The sequence below is a fragment of the Hippopotamus amphibius genome, chromosome 4 (assembly GCF_030028045.1).
Source record: "Hippopotamus amphibius kiboko isolate mHipAmp2 chromosome 4, mHipAmp2.hap2, whole genome shotgun sequence".
Lineage (NCBI taxonomy): Eukaryota > Metazoa > Chordata > Mammalia > Artiodactyla > Hippopotamidae > Hippopotamus > Hippopotamus amphibius.
Window position 1 is genome coordinate 158940536 of NC_080189.1, and position 20873 is coordinate 158961408.

Genomic DNA, 20873 nt, shown 5'->3' on the forward strand with positions numbered 1-20873 from the left:
TTAAACTCTAAAGTTCTGTGATTCCCAAGGCCATCAGTGAGATAAGAACATGCGATTAATCAACATAACCAGAAGCGATATTTGGAGGCAAGAAAATTGTGCTCCGCATGTGATACAGAAGAGCAAAAAGGTGTTCTCATGTAAGCCAAAGCAAAGGAATGCTATAAAGACACACAAAAGCATAATTTGGCATAGCTATGAAATGCTAAGAAGTAACAGCAGTAAACAGACCAATTTGGGCAGGAAGGGTAGAGCAAGCCACTCTGAGCAACAGTGCTTTGCCATTCTATTGTGCAAAGCTCTTCCTGCTACACAACAAACAGGTCTTCAAGGGTACCCAATGCGTAAAGAATTTCTGGTCAGTCTTTCTGTCACACCTGCACACAGAGATAACCCAGTCATTATGGGGTAACCACAATATATCAGCAGGCAACCATGACACGGTGTGCCTTGTAATGAGTGAACAGGAGACTTCTTTCACAGGAAACTTGGCTGCTGCTGCTTCTTTCTTGTTTGTTTGTTTAATGAGAAGGGCCTTCAAATCTATCATTTGATGACATTTGAATTTCTGAAAAGAATTGTGTAATGAACAAATTTTGTCTTATAATTTCAAGATACACTATGTATCTCCAAAGGACAAAGCAGTGAAGAGAAACACAATTTTCTATAGGCTTTGAGACTGGTACTATCTCCAATGGCTGCTTCATCAAAAGTACAGTAACTTTTAACCTGTACTTTCTTAAGTGAGAAGAGCCTTTAAAGACTTCTGGGGAAAAAAAAAGGATGATAGCATGTCATGAACCAAACAACAAAGGCAAGATTTTTGGAGGCAATTTAGCTCTTCTAGTTTGCAAATCACTTTTAAATGAGGGGAGGAGGGAACCTAGAACAGAAATTATTCTAATATTAAGTTCATATTTCAAATGTACATAATAGAAAAAGTGAAAATTCCACAGGGACCTCAAATTCAACCTGTCCCAAACCAAATTCATCACACCTCTTCTCACAGTGAATGATTTCCCCACCACCTTGGTCATCCATACCATAAACTTGGGTCTTATCTTCTGTCTCCTTCTGTATCCCTAGGTTGAATGAGTGAATGAGTTGGAGCACCCAGTGGCCCTGTTAATGCTGTTCCTTCTATGCCTTTCTCCTCTAACTTAGTTTAACTGGAACTCATAGTCTTAAGTCTCAGCCTTAGGTATCATCTCCTCTCAGAAGCCTTAACCACAATCTCTCACATTATTTTGTCTCTCTGATCCAGTAGTACCTGTTCTTGTTACACAATTTGTTAACTTTTCTTTCTTTTTTTTTTTTTACCTGTCTGGTTTTTCCCACTACCAGGTGCATTTGTCATTCACTAACTCAGACATTTTGGAGTAGTTACTATGGACCACGTACTATTCTAGGCATTGAAGATTCAGCAGTGAACAAAATAGGTGAAGATCTCTGTCCACAGAAAACTTATGTTATAGTGAGGAAGAGATAAAAAAACAAATACGTAAAATATATACCATGCACAAATGGTGATGAAAATAAAGCTGGAAGGGGAATAGTGAGTATCTGCATATGGAGGAGGGTGGCATTTGAAATTTAAAATAAATTTCTCTCAGTGACTGCCTCAAAGAAAATGCGGCTTTTAGGCAAAGCATGGGAAGAAATGAGGAAGTGAGCCATGCATACATCTGGATGATGTGTATTCCAGATTAGAGGTTACAGCAAGTGCAAAGGTCTTGAGGTGGAAGCATACCTGGTGTGCGCAAGGAATAGCAAGGAGGCTAGTGTGGCTGGAACAGAGGAAGCAAGAGTAGGAGAAGACAGGAAAAGGGACAGAGGGAATTCATGTACAATGGCCTACAAACCCAAAAGACTTTGGTTTTTACTGAGTAGGTTAGGAAGCTATTGGAGGATCTAGGGCAGTGAAGCAACACAATCAGACTTCTGTCTTAAAAAGATCACTCAGGTTGATATCTTGAGAGCAGATGGCACGGGGATAATAATGAAAGCAGACTGAGTAGAACATTAATGCAATGATCCAGGTGAGTGGAGAAGCTGGCTTGCCCCAGGGCAGTAGTAGTGGAGGAACTGTTGATGGGATGGATACAGGGTAAAAGAGAAAGAGGAGTCAAGATCAGATCCAGGATTTGTGGCTAAAGCACATGGACTGGGTTGGGAAAGACTAGGGAAGAGTAGTTTGGGAGAGAGTTTTGGAATTTGGGTTGTGACACATCAGTGTTAAATGCCTTAGTGTGAGATTGATGATGATGATACTGACACTGACACTGACCCATAGGGCAGGCTATTCTGTACACTTTGCTTATATTTACTCGTTTAATCTTCACAACAATCACATGAAGTTGGAATTAGTAGTATCCTTTTTTTTACAGGTGGGAAAGCTGAGGTATAGAATGGTTAGGAACCTCTCCCAGGGTCACAAAACTAATAAGTGGCTGAGCCAGAATTAAATACAATCAATCCAGATCCCCAGTCTGTGTCCTTGACCCCTAAGCAATACTGCTTCTAAGATGGAAGTACCACTATGGAATTTAGGGGATTTGCCTAAAGACAGAAATTTCAAAATCATCAGCATAGAGATGGTATTTAAATCCATGACACCGGATGAGATCAACAAGGGAGAATCGTAGGTAGAGAAGGGTCCACAGACTAAGAAGTAGGCAGCAATATAAGGGAACATCAAGAGAGTATGACCCCTGAACTCCAAATGAATAGAGTGTTTCAAGGAGCGGGAGGGATGGGCTATGTCAAATGCTGCTGATAGGCTGAGTAAATTGACAGGACCACTGGAATAGTGATATAGAAGATGGCTTGACAAGTGGGAAGGGTAAAAGTCTGATTAAATGAGTTAATAGAGGAAAGGAGAGCAGAAACTGAAGGCACCAAGAAGAAAACTTTTTTAAAAAGATGATTTGTTTTCATGCTAATGGATAATCCACTAGAGAAAGAAAAACTGATTATGGAGAGGGGGGTAGCATTACTGGAATAAGAGCTAGAATAAGAATCTTGTGGAAGAGGTGGCCTCAGCCAGGAGCATAGACAGTTCATCCCTTGAATAAGAGGGAAAACAGAGTATATATGCACAGAAGCATGTAGGTGAGTAGACGTGGCGTCATGTTCCAGAGTTCTCTTTTTGCTGATTCTATGTTTTTAATGAAGTAGGAAGCAAGGTCATCAACTGAAAGAGAGAACACAGTAAGAAATTCCTGAGGTTTAAGGAAAAGGAAGGAGGAGTCAAACAGGCATCTAAAAATCAGAGAGTAAAGTGGACTTTAAAAAGTGGAGGTTATCTTGCTCCTCTTTGATCTGGATAGCCTAGCACAGTTCCTACTATGTTTTAGACACTAACTGTGACTTGAGGCTTGAGAACCACTGAGTCTTCATGAATACAAATAAAAAAGATACCTCCAAAGGTTAATGAATTTTTTTTTTAATCTAGAAAAGATCAGGGCATTTGACATATTAGTTGATCATGTCACAGGAAATACTGAAACCAAGGATCAATGGAAATCTGATTACTCTTAGGATTGTTTTCTTTTTTCTTCTTTAGAAATTTGCTGTATTGTACTTCAAAAAGATAAATAAACCAAATCCTAAAAGATGCATCTAACAAAATATAAAAGAAGGTAAAACTTACAGAAGAAAGGGCACGGGAATTTAAAAAACAGAATGGAAGAAAAGCAAAGAGGCAGCAGATACTCCCTCATTTGTAGAGGAAAGGATCCAGAGTGAAGAGAAGCACTAAGTGCAATTTGCCATCGAGGAGAAAATTCAGGAAATCTAAATAGAATATAGATGTGAGTACACTGACTTAACCGTGGTCATAAACACCATGAAATGTTTTACTCTCAAGAATTAGTTGAGAACAATATAACCATGCATTACTCTTCAACTGTGTATTCTCCAAAACATAATCATTTCTAATGATGCCATTTAACAATTGTGACAGCATAAAAACTCGAAAAAATATATCTGGCAGTACCTTAACAGTATCTGCTAGAACAGATGTTATAATATTTTTTGTGATTTTATACAGTTAAAAGTGGTTAACTAACCCTCCCCCCTAAATCAAATAATAGCCCAGGGAGGACTTCACAAACTCGAATGTCTGCAGGGTTAAAAGCAGGCAACAAAATGAGTGAAGCAGGATGAGTGGAAGGACAATAGGGAGAAGCAGGGATGTGGCAGAGGCAACCAAAGGGCACAACTGCTACTCAGCTCAAGCCACTGCTGCCACACACAAAGCACGCCATTTTGCCAGATCTTCCATTCTTTAGATATACTAATTTTGATGTGAACGCTTTCAATGTTTGAAATATTGGCAACTAATTCAAATTTATGAACTCTGCACAAACCACACAATGCATGTTTGTGGGAAGCATTCAGGCCCTTGAGCTGTCTAGTGTCCCCTGCATTTGACACTTCTCCATTCACTATAATTAAAGCCTACCTGAGGAAAGCAGAGGCCAACACTTTTGAATGGCAGAACATCAACACAAGGTAGGTGAAAGAACTCTGCATTAAGTTTCAGAAAACCTTGGTTTCAGGGTAGGCACTGCCATTTACTACTAGCTGGGTGACCTCTTTGAGCTTGTTTATTCATTTGTAAAATGTAGTTTCATGAACTATCACGTCTAATTCACTGAGCTGTTGTGAGTAACAAGTTAGAAAGTAGGTCAAAACACATCACACACTATAAAGCTCTATAAAATAAAAGTAGATGGCTGTGAGATAGTAGAAAATACATATTGATCTCTGCCCCTGGTTCCTGGCACAGAGCTCCTCAAATCCTTGTAATTTCCAAAGTGATAAGAGCACAAAGAGCATCTCTTGTCCTGATATTTGGTCTCTGACCCCATCCCTGACATAGGGCTCCTAAAACCCTGGTAAATTCCTAAGTGATAAGAGCACTAGGAGCATCTTTTGTTTAATGAGACAACCCTGGGTGGGTTCCTGGATGAGGGCTTGTCACCAGAACGACTAAGCCATGATGAGAAGCTTAGGATTTTCAGATGTATCCCCCCTTCCTCTAGAGAGGGAAGAGGAACTGGAATTGGAATTAATATAACCTATCATGCCTGCGTGAGGAAGCCACCACAAAACCCCAACAGTACAAGGTTCAGAGAGCTTCCAGGTTGGCAAACACATCCACACGGAGAAGGTGACACACTCCAATTTTACAGGCACAGAAGCTCCTGCCCTTGAGACAGTCCCACGCTTCGCCCTTCATCTGGCTCTTCAGTTGTATCCTTTAATAAACTGGTAAACATAAGTGTTTCCTTGAGTTCTATAAGCTGTTCTAGCAAATTAATCAAACCTGAGGAGGTGGTCATGGGAACCTCCAATTTGTAGCCAAATTAGTTATTAAGGGTAACCTAGGGACTTACTACTTGCAATTGGCATCTGAAGTGGGTGGGAGCAGTCTTGTGAGACTGAGTCCTTAAATCTCTGGGATCTGACACTATCCCCAAGTAGATAGGGTTAGAATTGAGTTAAATTGTAGGACACCCAGCTGGTGTCACAGAGAATTGTTTGCTGTAGGGAAAAAAATCTCTATACATTTGCTGACTAGAAGTAAAGTGTTTTGTGTCAGTAGAGACACAAAGGAGACTCACAGGAGGTAGGCTGAATTGAGTTTTTCTAATGCATTGGCTTTAAAAGGAGACCCAATAGGGTAGCGTAAAAACATTTTATATCTCTGTGTTCACTCAGTTCCTCATAAAATGGTAATATAGATTACCATGCGTTTCCTCAAATACATTAAAATTTTAAGATCCTTTTCAAATGTTAAGTGCCATGTAATTGCTTGGTAATAAAATATTTGCCGGGTATGGCCAAATACACTGGAAGCTATATATAATACTTCCTAAAAAGTTGGCTTTTCTAAAACAGTGAGCAATTTAATGTAGCTAAGTTTAGAAGAAGGTATTTCAGGGTCTCAGGTATTTTTTCCCTTCTCTTTTAAGATGTGTGTAATCTTACAACAGGTTAATAACACAGCCCTGTAACACACCCAGGTTCATCTGTTCCTCACTGCTAAAGCTTCGGAAGGTATTGCTCCCATTAGCTGGAGGAATAGGGAGGTTAGGCCCCCGACAGGAATAGGACAGGGTGATCAGGTCCAGGATGCAACTTCGGTAAAAGCAGCAGCCGTTCTCCTGGCCATGATTAACAAATCCAGAATCAGTCTGACAATTCTTCCCTCTACCTACTTTTATGCAAATATGTCTGATGGAAACACTTGATAACTGTTGTTCTTGTTATCCTGGACCATTAGACCATACATGATATGAAGGCTAAGAAAGTATCAAAATTTATGAGGAATTGCACTAGATAAAAACTCCCTAACATGCACTTTCCATGAGATTCAACTTTAGCTTTCATCAAAACAAAACTGACCTAGCAAACTCAACAAACCAAATCTCTTTCACCAGACTACTTCTTATAGATTAGTGTGAATGTGAGTTGAATGATGGCAACTTGAAAGGTTTAAAAGGCTCCAAATTAAAGTTTTTCATTTAAAAGCACATTTCTGGAAAGATTATGGGTTATGCTTTTTCACACCTGGTTTTCTAAACTCTTTGAATGACTCACTGTAATTTAAAGAAATTGTACATAAGAATAAAATTGCCTGGCCATAAAAAGAATTCTCCCCACAATTACATAGGAATTCTGTATTGTATCTCTGTGAGATGAGAGATGTTCACTAAATTTATTGTAGCAATCATGTCATGATGTATGAAGTCAAGTCATTATGCTCTACACATTAAACATACAGTGCTGTATGTCAATTATATCTCAATAAAACTGGAAGAAAAAAATTCTGAGTGTCATATTTGTTCACATCATGGGATCAATTAGTATCTTTTAAGGAAATCTCACTAGTATGATCTAAACATCTCTAAATAAATAAAATGTCAGTTTGAACCACTGAAAAAGACTCTTTAATGCGTTAACTAATAAAAAAGTAAACTAACAAGAGACAAAAATCCAAAATTAAATTACTACCTTTAGGGACTTCCCTGGTGGTCCAGTGGTTAAGACTCTGCGCTCCCAGTGCCGGGGGCCTGGGTTCGATCCCTAGTTGGGGAACTAGATCCCACAAGCATGCCAGAACTAAGAAGCCCATGTGCCACAATTAAGAAGTCCAAATGCTGCAGCTAAAGATCACGCTTGCTACAGCAAAGATCCTGCTTGCTGCAACTAAGACCTGGTGCAGCCAGAATGAATAAATACATAAATAAATATTTTTTAAAAAATTACTACTTTTAAAGAAGAAAGGTTAGAAAGTAAAAGTGAGTTTCCAGGAAGCTCTTTATTTACTGGCATCTTTTAAGGTTAAATCTTTTAAACTTTGCTTGGAAATAACCTGAAAACAGAGTGATTGTGTAGCATAGTGATTAGGAGCGCAGACTCTGGAATCAGATTATCTGGGTTCAAATCCAAGATTCTACCACTTATTTTATCTGTGAATTCAGGCAGGTCACTTAACCTCTATAAACTTTAGTTTTCTCAATATAAAACGGAAAAATAATAATTTCAGGGTTACTATAAGGATTAAGTGAGATAATTCATAGTTCTCTTTCTCACATTATATAAATTTGCCATGTAGCAAAATGCAGTGAAAATAGCTAAGAAGCACAGTGTGATCCAGTTCAGTGACACTGTAGATGCACAATGACCCCAATATACATAGCAATGAATACTGCCACCTTGGAATTGATACTCAAGTGAGAGCTATCTTTGTTCTTCAACATCAATGTTGTAGCCTTTTAAAAAATACACTTTAACATGTTTTTTCTATAAATCAAATCAGTATTTTCTACTTTAGCATTCTCTACCTAGCCTTCATAGATAAGGACTATGTTACTAAAGTAGACATGTTAAAAAATCATCACTTAGAAGATAATTAAAACTGTATTTTAATTGGGGTAATATGAAATTGCTTTGAGAAATTCTAGTTGGGAAAGAATAAATGCTCCACCAAAAAATCTGCTTAACAAATTACAGTGCCTATTTATAATGATGCAAATGTCTATAGGATTAATTCTTTCTAGATATAGATCCCACATTCTATGGACTTGCTAATCTCAGGCTCAAAGTATCTACTAAAAAATTTTATTGTGACATATTTGAGTAAATTATACAACTTTTTATTTCAGACTGACAGAAGTTACTGAATTAAACCATTCAATCTAAAATCCTTCAAACGTGTTTACATGTATAAAGATGACCTAAACCAGAACATGTAAAAAAAAAAAAAGCTTACAACTAAAATATTTAATTGAGAAGAAAATGGAAACTAATAATTTTTTTAAATCATTCTTTAGGGACTTCCCTGGCGGTCCAGTGGTTAAGACTCTGATCCACTGCAAAGGGCACAGGTTTGATCCCTGGTCGTGGAACTAAGATTCCATGTGCTACATGGCGTGGCCAGAAAAAAAAAATCATTCTTTAAAGTAACAAAACCACCCAGTGAATCTGTATTGGTACAAATACCTTCTGTATTCACATAAACTTTTAGTAATGTATACTCAGTTATATGATGACAGTAGTTTTTACTTATACTGTCTCAGTTTGAATTATTTTGCAGCACTTACTCAAAACTAAACAATGATAAGCTTAGACACAAAAATATTAGAAATTTATTTTTGTACTGTCACCCTATATATTCTTAATTCTAAGGAAATGTGAACACTGAACAATCATTCTTTGAAGAGCATCTACATAAAGAACATTCCACATGTGACAGACATTTGGTAGACTACTAATTAAGGCAGTTTTTCTTAGGTTATCATCCCAGGTTAAAAATCATAGGATCCCCAAAGATAAGTTTATGTACTCTCACTCACTTTGCCTGCAATTTAACTTAGATTGAAAAAAACTAACAGCAATGAATGTAAAATTTGGGACAGATTTAATTTTCACTTGAATTTAGTATTTCTTCCCCCTTCTCTGTCAATATTGAGCACTAAGTAAAACCTACTTGTTAAAACTCAACTAATATGCAAATATGAACAACTTTGCAAGATCTTAACCTACTTGATTTATTTACTGGACTCTGCTAGGAATCATCAGATTTAGTATCAACAGACACACAGGTAATATCATAGATAGCAGCTTTCCAATTCATTAATTTCCACATTCAGCCAAATCAATTCCTGTATGACAAAGAAACCAAAGCTGTACTTCTTCTTAAAAAAATATGTCAGCGCTATACTAGGGGTGTAACTCCTTATAAAGCAAGCATGAATGTGGCATCAAACTTACTTTTCCAAAGAAGCCTTTGAAGAACTTCCTTTCCTGGAGGAACAGGGGGACAAGTCGAGCGCTATTATTGTATGGGCTAAATGTCCCAGGGCTTCACAGCAATAAGCACATACAGAAGGTGGGTGAAGGGCAAAGTAGGAGAAGGGGAGGGAGTGAGAGTTTTAAAGAGTTATCCATACCAGGAGTGGCAGGGAAAAAGGAAGGGTGCGTGAAAATGCAGGGAAACATACTGTATGGCCTAAGAATCCACAGAAAGAGAAGAAACCAGAACCTGTATTCATGCAGAGCAACTAGTTACTTTAGCATTCTCTCTTGACTTTTAAAACAGATTATTCAAATTTGGCAGCAGAGAAAAAGATTAGGCCATACTGGTTTGGTGAGATTTGTATCTAAATTTTCATAATAGTGAGTGGTAAATAGATTGGTTCATATACATTTTTCAATTTAAAATCAGTGGTCAAACATGTGCAAGTCACCAATTAAAAAACCAGTCCACACTCAAATGATCACATAGCAACATTAAAAAATGCTACACTTAAATTATGAGTGTGCAGGGAGGATCCTTGTCACACTTTTTCTTGCTGAGTTCAAGATGTCACTTAGAGAAGTCTTACTTATACATCACGATTGATCTGTATGTATGTGTGTACTGCAATTCCATAGCAATCATGGGGAAATAATAGATACGTTCTATTTCAAACACAGAATAAAGCATCTATAAAGAACACAAGGCCAGTGCTTTCACTGGAGCTGCAAAAAAAAACTAATATATTTGAGAACCAAACCACATCTGTGAACCACAACTGAAATTTGAGGAATAGAGCTGTTTTTTTTTTAAAAAATGCTTCTGTTTTAAAATAAAGAAATTTGCAATGACAGTTATAACTATACAATTCTGAAACAACGTGGGTAAGAAAGACACAACTGACTGTGGTCCCAGCACCAATTTTTAAGCATATACATATTTTGAAAACTGACCACCGTGTAAAGTCTAAAGAACTCACGCAAGGTAGATGAGTTCTAACTCACCTAAGTTAGTTTAACTTTAACATTTTCTAGTTTTGGTTAAAATGTACTTTAAACCTTTACCTTTTATAATCCATTATTAATAGTGAACAAATGTTTAGAAAAAGGTAACTCTACAGAAATTTGACTCTCTTAGATAATTTATAAACTCATTCAATACTCTCACACAATGAACAGTTTTTTTCTCCAGGTTTTGAAAATCACAAACAGCATCAAACATTTCTACAAAATGTTTTGAACTTAAGCTAGAAATATAATAAGGTAATTGGCGTAGTTATCGCAATAAGACTAAGCTTATTTCTGCTGCCAAGTTTGGTGACCCTAGTTACGTTAGACTTTTAGGTAACCACCAGCTTTTAAAAGATGCAGCCCAAATTAAAAGAGTCATCATTCTTTATGGACAGGAAGATGCAGGAAGGAGATTGGTTAATATTTAATTTAGTTCCCAGAAAAGCTCCTGTTAAACGTGGAGTTTGCTTTCTTTTTATAAAAGACCTCAGATGTTAATGAAAAAAGTTGACGTGCAAAATGCATCAGACAGTTATTAGATTAGAGAATAATATTAATTAAAAAAAAACAACTAAATTATGATTCTTTTACCTGCTAAAACAAGAACATACATTAAAACAAATATATCAAATAGTGAATAAAAAACCAACATATTAGAAACTGGAAGTATAATGAAACTAGTCTAAAACCAAGACAGAGAGGGAGAGACATTTACAGAGACAATGGGAAGAAAAGACATTTTAAAAGGAAGGGCATCTTGCACCAATATCAAGCAAGATAACCAAAGGCCCAACACACTTTTTACAAAATAGACTGATAAATGACAGTACTCCTCACCCTGCAACTAACTATGCCATAAAGGCACTGAAAACGGGCAACAGTCGTTTCTGTCATTTATCCTCTAGAAATCTAAGTCTCTAAATGGTTAACTGGTAAAATTACGCCACAACGTAAATGAACCGAAAATAACTGTAACTGACTTTATGCATATAAAGTAAAAAAAAAATTAAACATATTTATGCTCTAAAAAGCATATGGTGTTTACTTACAATACCTTTTCATTTGATAATATTAACTATGCTGGTAACTTCTAACTGACGTTAAAGTAATCCTAAATTGTAAGGGACTACTTGGAAGGAAAAAAAAAAACCCAAAAAACTGTACTTGCAAATTACCCTGTTTCTTCGATCCCCCACAAATTTAAAAACCACTAGAACGTTACATTTTTAGTTCAAAGATCATTCGAGTGATAAGTTTAAGATGTTTGTTTTCCTATTTAACTGGTACATCTGAGCTACATAATTCTTTAAATTTCAAAACTTTTTTGGCATTCAAACTTGTTCCAGACATGCTATTTCTTCTTTAATCTGTAGGTTTCTACATTTTTACATTTGCTTCCATTTATTTGAAACTCTAGGAGGAATATTTATCATCTACGAAAACAGATCTCCAGATACACAGCTTTTGGCATAATATAAGCATCTGGCACAGTAGATTATAGATGTCTGTTAGATGAATGTTTGGTAAAAGGAAGGAAAAAGGCATCTAGAAATTTCTGCGTAGTAAAAATATGAAAAGAAGACAAAAATCATGACTTTTTATGGACTAACATGATCTGAAATGAACAACATCTAAAGACTTCCAACCTTCTGCAACCTTTTCCATACGGCATTAGAAAGGGTATTAATAGAAGAGGAAGTTTCACTGAGTATGATAAATAGGAAATTGGCACTAGTCTCCCAAAAATTCAATCTTATTTTAAAAAATATGTGTTTGTCTGTGGAAAATTATTATACAACACTTGCTCCAAGTCTCCTGGATAGGGTTAGTCTGAAAAATTTTAAAGAACTTCTTGAATCAACAGTTCAGAAGTGGTCAATCTCCCCTCAAAGTTCAAAAGTTTTAAGTATGTCCAGAAAAGGAATCCAAATACATACTGAGGTCTGAATTGTTTTCTGTATATTTATTTCAGAAATATTCTTTGAGTGGCTATTATGTGCCAGACACTGTTCCAGGCATAGTTATAATGTTTCAAATGGCAATTTGGTTCCTATTTCTGGTAAAAATTAAAACTCATTTTTTCAATAATTTTATTATTTAAATAGTCCTGTATCTCAAATAATCATGCTTATCGTTTACAATTCCCTTGGTTAAAAACCAAAAGGTAAAATAAAACAAAAAAATTCACTCAACTAAAAAATCAGTTTTAAAACTAGACAGTGAATAGTGGCTACCTCTGGGACTGCAAGAGATTTTATGTACTGTTTTTGTTCATTTGTATTTAACAGAATGAACATATACTACCTAAAGAGAGGTTTCTAATTAAAAGTAGGTTAAGTGAAGAGGAATGCTCATTAAACAATTAAATACCACTTCTTAATTATCTTCTGGGCAAACTTAAACCATCCCTAGTTTTTCCTTATTTAGAGAGTAAACATGAAGCCATACTCTGAATTAAAAGACTTTCCAAAGGCTCATTCCACAGTGACATTCCAAATGTTAAGTTATGTAGGCTGTAAGATTTTAATAACTATTCAAAGTTTGTTTCAGGTGTATCTGGTCTATTCACTGATTTGTCTATTGTTTTCAGTTATTAGTATTATGATATTTAAGGACTAGTAGGGCAAATCATTGCATTACTTTTTAAAATGTTCTTAGATAATCTTATTCTATTAGTGAACTTAGAATTATCTTGTTAAATAAGAGATCCAATTTAAATGTCTTGGAAAATTGCATTATCTGAGCTGTATTTAACTGAAGAATATATTTAGGTAGACATGGCAAGTCTATAAATTATTGGGTTTGCCAAAAAAGTTTGTTCGGATTTTTCTGTAGGATGCTGTGGAAAAACCCAAACAAACTTTTTGGCCTACCAAATGTAAAGTCCCTTTAATATTAATGATGATTAAATGGAGAGCACGGAAAGACTTAAGAAAGGCTTCAAACATTTAAGAATTTAAATGACCAAAATCTGCAGTAAAGGTGTGTGCCTATATATTGTTTGGTTTTGTTTCAGTTTTTTGCATACCATAATCAGTTACTTTTTTCCTCTTTTCCTTTCTAAAATAAATTCAGACATTTGTTCGAAAACATAATCCACTTCCTTGAGTTGGTTGCTTCCTTGATTTTATGTCTTTTATATTGAGGAACTGTATATAATAAGTCATATAGAATGTACCAAGAAGCAGAAAAGTTTTGATCAAGCAAATTCAGAAAAAAAAAAAAAAGCACTCATTAGTAGCCAAACTTATGGCAGCCCACCATACCAGCAAACCCAAAGCAACAAGTATTTAATGCTGTTTGGGGCAAGGGCATGCAGAAGTAATGCTTAAAGCTTTCACAGCAAAGGGGGGAAAGGCCACACACTGGAGAGAAGGTTGTGAAGAGGGCTATCAGAATTTAAGAAACATTCCTTAAGCCTATCCGAAATATGAAGTTAACACTTTAATCTGAACCTTTATGAACTCTGAACCGATTCTCTCCTTTTATTAAATACATGGGCATGTGCATGGGATGTGTTATATGGCATAAAAGACAAAATAGACATTTATCCTGGAAAAGGACTCTCCATTTCAAGTATGTTGAAGTTTGCGCAAAAGGCAGGGAAATATATTGTTTATGTTAAAGGAGTGTAGAGAAGGAAACTGGGGAGGGAGTAGCGGTGATGATAATTAAGATTCCCCAAAATGTAAACCTTACCAGCCATCAACACAGATATCTCTATTTTATAATTTTTCCTGGAAAGCTGTTTCTTATAGATTTAAAACCAGCAATTCATAACCCAGTTATCACAGTTGGGTTAAGAGACTAACTGTAATAGTTTTATCCTGGTTTCAGAATATTATTCACCTATAAGAAATCATACCACTTGTTTAACATGGGTCTTGAATTAAAAGTATCTTTTAGATAATGTCGCCTAAATTGAAGAAGTTGGTCATTATAACTTACACCTGTGGATGGACAACATGAAATGCTCTTTGTTAATGAGCCCACATCTTTTGCCTTAAGAGAAACACTGTTCTTATTGGATAGTGGGTCACTAAAATTTACTGAGCAAAATCTTTTGAGAAAATATTTACAGCATAAAGTTCAACACTGGCAACCATCAAATACATACAGCTTTCAATCTTTTCACAGCATCTTCACAGATGTGCATTCCTCTTGATTCATCAACTTCTACATGCCCAAGGTACTGTAGAAAGAAGAGAAAAGTTAGGGCTATTGCTGTGTTTACTGAGTAGCTACTATACGGTAGATACTATGTGGTAGAAAATTGAATATTAAAATTCCTGCACTCAAGAAACTCATAGCCATTACAGAAGGGTTAAGGTAACGTTACTTTACTTACCCTCAATGTCCTCATGTGAATGAAATTTAGAATAAAGGTCTCAGAGTTATAGAGGAGCAGGTGAAAGAGAACATGATAAGCACTAAATGCTACCTGAGTCTACTGCCTCTGAGGCATAACAGCCTGTGCTCGACAGTTACTACATCTCTAGACATAAAAAATAATCCTAAAACAAAGTGTGTATGTGTGCGTGTGTGCGCGCGTACTGAAAAGACAGAAATAAAAATAACAGTTACTCAAGGCCTAAAGAGATCAAATACTCCTTTTATGGGAAGCACGTAAGAACAGGGCAGAAAACTAAAATTTTAAGAAGGTACTGCATCTGAGTTTTAAAGAATGTGCAGAACTTGAAAAAGCCCTATTGGAAAGTTTGGGAAACTATTTTAGGCAGGTAGAATTTAACAAAAGCTATAGGTGTAGAATAGAATAACTATATATCAGCAAGTATTCCTGTCTGACAAGAATATGCGGTATATGCAGCTGGAGAATTTGAATGCTGAAATGAGTCTGTTTTAATCCTAGGGACAATGGAGAGCTAATAAAGTGGTTTTTTTTTTTTTTTTTTTTTTTTTTGCAAGGTAAGAATATTATTCGAATTGTACCTTAGTACGGGAATAGTCTTGGGTTAGAAGGAACAAGGGGTGGGTGCTCTCCCTTTTTTTTCAAATAACTTTATTTATTTATTTATTGGCTATGTTGGGTCTTCACTGATGCTCGTGGGGCTTTCTCTAGTTGTGGAGAGCTAGGGCTACTTTTTGTTGTAGTGCACAAGCTTCTCATTGTGGTGGCTTCTCTTGTTGCGGAGCACGGGCTCTAGGCGTGCAGACTTCAGTAGCTGTTGCATGTGGGCTCAACAGTTGTGGCTCGTGGGCTCTAGAGAGCAGGCTCAGTAGTTGTGGCACATGGGCTTTGTTGCTCCGAGACATGTGGGATCTTCCTGGACCAGGGATCGAACCCGTGTCCCCTGCATGGGCAGGCAGATTCTTAACCACTGTGCCACCAGGAAGTCCCACAGGTGCTCTCTTTTTAAAGGAAATTTAGAGTGTGGTTCTGGGTAAGATGGAGTAAACATACTTTACCCTGTCTCACCCTCTAAATAAAACCATAAAACCAGAACAGAATGCATGGAGCACCTATTTGAGTTCTCTGTAAAGAGTGTAAGATGAATCAGAGAAGAATACCAGAATTCAAGGTATTTCTGAACTGGCAGGGAGTTTACCTTCCCTGCCCCTCCTCCCCTTTGGTACCTCCAGCCTGAATTTAACACAGACAGATATGCAAAAGTGTATGCTATGGCATGGAGAGAACTCTGGGAAAAGCACTCTAGCTCTGGCCTAAGGACCAGGGAAGGGAACTCCTTATCCTCAGAGAGTATAGGAAGCCCCCCCCCCCCTTTATTTATCTCTTTTTTTGTTCTTTCACACCCCAGTCCCCAGGAAATCCTATGGGGGTGTCAGTGGTAGCAGCAAGGGAAACCTGCAAGAGCCACACACCTCTGAGAAACGGGGGCTATCCTCTCTGTTTAGAGAGACTGTGATTCCAGGAAGGTGGGGCCAACACCTCCCGTTCCCACTTCTGCTTTTTTCCCATCTCTCTGAATCTCCCACCATTTGGCCCTGAATGATGATGAAAGAGTAGTAATTCACGGGCACTATAACCAGTGCCCTTGAAAACACAGGCATAGAGAGTTTAAGTAACTTGCCCCAAACCATTCAGCTAGTGAATGCTCAAACCCAAGCAGCCTGACCCAGGACAGTCTTGTAATGCTCACATATTGAATTTTTCATTTTTACTCCTATCTTTCCAATACTGAATAAATGCATAAAACCAACATATTAAAATCAATTTAGGGGACTGCCCTGGTGGTCCAGTGGTAAAGAATCCACCCTCCAATGCAGTGGGGGCAGATTTGATCCCTGGTCAGGGAACTAAGATCCCGCATGCTGCAGGGCAACTAAGCCTGCGTGCTGCAACTACTGAGCCCATGTGCCTCAACTAAAGAGCCTGTGTGCCACAAACTACAGAGTTCACACACCACAACTAGAGAGAGAAAACCCACATGCCACAACTAGAAAGAAGGCTGCATGCTGCAACGAAGAGCCTATGCCTCAACGAAAAGATCCTGCATGCCGCAACTAAGACCTGACACAGCCAAAAAAATAAACTAAAAAAAAAAAAAAAAAAAATCAATTTAGGAAACTGCTGGACTTTAGGTAACAAAATACCTGAGGTATCGATCATAAAGATCATAAACTGAGGACAAAATAAATGTCTAAAGAATTATAACAGCTATAATTTCAAATAAACATTACATAAAACAGCAACAATGCTCACTTGTAAGTGAATCAAATACTATGTTCAGTTATATATATATATAACATATATTATATATGTTCCTTTTCAGATTCTTTTCTATTATAGGTTATTACAAGATATTGAATATAGTTCCCTGTGCTATATAGTAGGTCTCTGTTGGTTACTATTTTACATATAGTAGTGTGTGTATGTTCATCCCAAACTCCTGATTTATCCCTCCCCCCCCCCCTTTACCATCTGGTAACTGTAAGTACATTTTCTATGTCTGTGAGTCTGTTTCTGTTTTGTGAATAAGTTCATTTGCATCATTCTTCTAGATTCCACATATAAGTGATATAATATTTGTCTTTCCCTGACTTCTTCACTTAGTATGATAATCTCTAGGTCCATCCATGTTGCTGCTAATGGTATTATTTCATTCTTTCTTATGGCTGAGTAATATTCCATTGTATGTATATACCACATCTCCTTTATCCATTCATCTGTTGATGGATGTTTAAGTTGCTTCCATGTCTTGGCTACTGTAAATAGTGCTGCTATGAACACTGGGGTGTATGCATCTTTCAGGGGTTTTTTGGTTTGTTTCTGTTTTGTTTTGGCCGCACCATGTGGCATGTGGGATCTTAGTTCCCCAACCAGGGATGGAACCTGTGCCCCCTGCAGTGGAAGCACAGAGTTGTTAACCACTGGACCATCAGTGAAGTCCCTGAATGTATCTTTTTGAATTACAGTTTTCTCCAGATATATGTCCAGGAGTGGGACTGCAGGATCATATGGTAACTATTTTTGGTTTTTCAAGGAACCTCCATACTATTCTCCATAGTGGTTGCACCAATTTACATTTCCACCAACAGTGTAGGGGGGTTCCCTTTTCTCCACACCCTCTCCAGCATTTATTATTTGTAGACCTTTTGATGATAGCCCTTCTGACCTCTGGTGCGAGGTCATACCTCACTGCAGTTTTGATTTGCACTTCTCTAATAATCAGAAATGTTGAGCATCTTTCCATGTGCATATTGGCCATCTGTATGTCTTCCTCACAGTAATGTGTATTTAGGTTTTCTGCTCATCTTTTGATTGGTTGTTTTTTGATATTGAGGTGTATGAACTGTTTGCGTATTTTGGAAATTAAGCCCTTGTTGGTTACATCATTTGCAAATATTTTCTCCCATTTCGTTGGCTGTCTTTTCATTTTGTCTATGGTTTCCGTTGCTGTGCAAAAGCTTCTACGTTTAAGTCCCATTTGTTTACTTTTGCTTTCATTTCTTTTGCCTTGGGGAACTGATCTAAGAGAATGTTGCTACATTTTATGTCACAATGTTTTGCCTATGTTCTCTTCTAGGAGTTTTATGGTGTCATGTTTTATATTTAAGTCTTTAAGCCATTTTGAGTTCATTTTTGTGTATGGTGTGAGGGAATGTTCTAATTTCATTGATTTACATGCAGCTGTCCAGCTTTCCCAACACCACTTGCTGAACAGGCTGTCTTTTCTCCAATGTATATCCTTGCCTCCTTTGTTGAAGATTAATTGACCATAGGTGTTTGCCTTTATTTCTGGGCTCTCTATTCTGTTCTATTGATCCATATGTATGATTTTATGCCAATACCACATTATTTCAATTACTGTAGCTTTGTAGTACTGTCTGAAGTTGGGGGATGGGGGTGGGGTTATGCCTCCAGCTTTGTTCTTCTTCCTCAGGATTGCTTTGTCAATTCTGGGTCTTTTGTGGTTCCACATAAATTTTAGGAGTATGTGTTCCTGTTCTGTGAAAAACATCATGGGTAATTTGACAGGGATCGCATTAAACCTGCACATTGCACTGGGTACTATCGCCTTTTTAACAATATTAATTCTTCTAATCCAAGAGCATGGGATATCTTTCCATGTCTTTGAATTGTCTTCAATTTACTTTACTTTATTGTTCTCAGCGTATAAGTCTTTCACCTCCTTGGTCAGGTTTATTCCCAGTTATTTTAACTTTTTAAATGCAATTTTAAACGGGATTTTTTTTTTTTTAACTTTCTCTTCCTGATATTTCATTGTTAGCGTAAAGAAATGGAACAGATTTCTGTATGTTAATCTTGTATCCTGCTACCTTGCTGAATTCATCAATCAGTCCTAATAGTTTCTGTGTGGAGTCTTTAGGGTTCTCTATATAAAGTATCATGTCATCTGCATTTAATGACAATCTTACCTCTTCCAATTTGGACAACTTTTATTTCTTTTTGTCTAGATTAGAAAAATTTTAATTCAAAATTAGAGGCTGTCAGAAATTTCAGGTGTTTGGTGGCTTTGTCAACTAGTTCTAGATGTTGAGATTGAGCTCACACCCAGAAATAGAAGAATACTTTGTCACTGAAGACTGCTTTTCATCATTCAGTCAGATGCCACAGTGATATGACACATATTACACTCAAATTCTAGAAAGTTGTACTTTTCAGCTTGGAGATAGTGATGAATGGCCACTTAAATAATTCTTTAGTTGAATTCGGCTCTAGAAAGTATTCCTTCATGTTCTGTTGATATTTGGCTTTCTTCAAAGCCTAATAATATACTCCTTATTTCTTGGTCCAAAGAGTAGAGAAAATCAAGTATTGGGAAAGAATAAAATCTCAGCAATTAAGCTCTCAGCATCACTATTCTAACGTTTTAAGAAGCAACCCAATCAAAAAATGGGCAGAAGACCTAAATAGGCATTTCTCCAAAGAAGACATACGGATGGCCAAGGGGCACATGAAAAGCTGCTCAACATCACTAATTATTAGACAAATGCAAATCAAAACTACAATGAGGTATCACACCAGTTAGAATAGGTATCATCAGAAAATCGACAAACAGTAAATGCTGGAGAGGGTGTGGAGAAAAGGGAATGCTCTTGCACTGTTGGTGGGAATGTAAATTGATACAGCCACTGTGGAGAACAGTATGGAGGTTCCTTGAAAAACTAAAAACAGAGTTACCATATGACCCAGCAATCCCACTCCTGGGCGTATACCCAGAGAAAACCATAATTCAAAAAGACACATGCACTCCAACGTTCACTGCAGCACTATTTACAATAGCCAGGACATGGAAGCAACCTAAATGTCCATCAACGGATGAAAAAGATGTGGTACGTATATACAATGGAATATTACTCAGCTGTAAAAAGCAGTGAAACTGGGACATTTGTAGAGACATGGGTGGACCTAGAGACTGTCATACAGAGTGAAGTGAGTCAGAAAGAGAAAAACAAATATTGTATATTAACACATATGCGGAATATAGAAAAATGGTACAAATCAACTGGTTTGCAAGGCACAAACAGAGACCCAGATGCAGAGAACAAACATATGGACACCAAGTGGGGAAAGCGGGGAGGGTTCGGGGGGAATGAATTGGGAGATTGGGATACCAAATTGTACACTCTAAATATATGCAGTTTACTGAATGTTAACTATATCTCAATAAAAGTTCTTAAAAAGAAAAAAGAAAAGAAATTCTGACATCTCATTCTGGTTACCTTGTCACATATGCTATTGATTTTTTAAAATCTGTTATTTTGTTTTTTAATTTATTCTCTATCTTTGATCACTAACTCAATGCCAAATATGTATTTTTAAAAATTACATTATCCTGGACTTTCTATTTTGTTTTACCAATATTTCTATTTTGGCACAAGATGCTATTTCTTTCTTTAATATATTTATTTATTTTATTGGCTGCACTGGGTCTTTTTTGCTGTGCGCAGGCTTTCTTTAGTTGCAGTGAGTGGGGGCTACTCTTCATTGTGCTGCGCGGGCTCCTCATTGCCGTGGCTTCTCTTGTTGCGGAGCACGGGCTCTAGGCGCGTGGGCTTTGGTAGCTGCAGCACATGGGCTCAATAGTTGTGGCTCACGGGCTCTAAAG

At 37.0% G+C, this 20873-nt stretch overlaps 1 protein-coding gene across 37 annotated transcripts in view; it reads right to left on the reverse strand.

Moving 5' to 3' along the window:
* Positions 1-20873, reverse strand: part of NUMB (NUMB endocytic adaptor protein) — a 168158-nt gene that overhangs the window by 22437 nt on the left and 124848 nt on the right. For 35 of the 37 annotated variants that reach the window (XM_057730732.1, XM_057730738.1, XM_057730747.1 and 32 more), the window contains 2 exons: positions 14438-14512; positions 9286-9318 (listed from right to left, as the gene is read on the reverse strand). In XM_057730732.1, coding sequence (XP_057586715.1) covers positions 9286-9318; positions 14438-14512 — 108 coding nt within the window. The remainder of the gene's footprint in view (positions 1-9285; positions 9319-14437; positions 14513-20873) is intronic. The other 2 variants (XM_057730740.1, XM_057730743.1) reach the window with 1 other exon arrangement.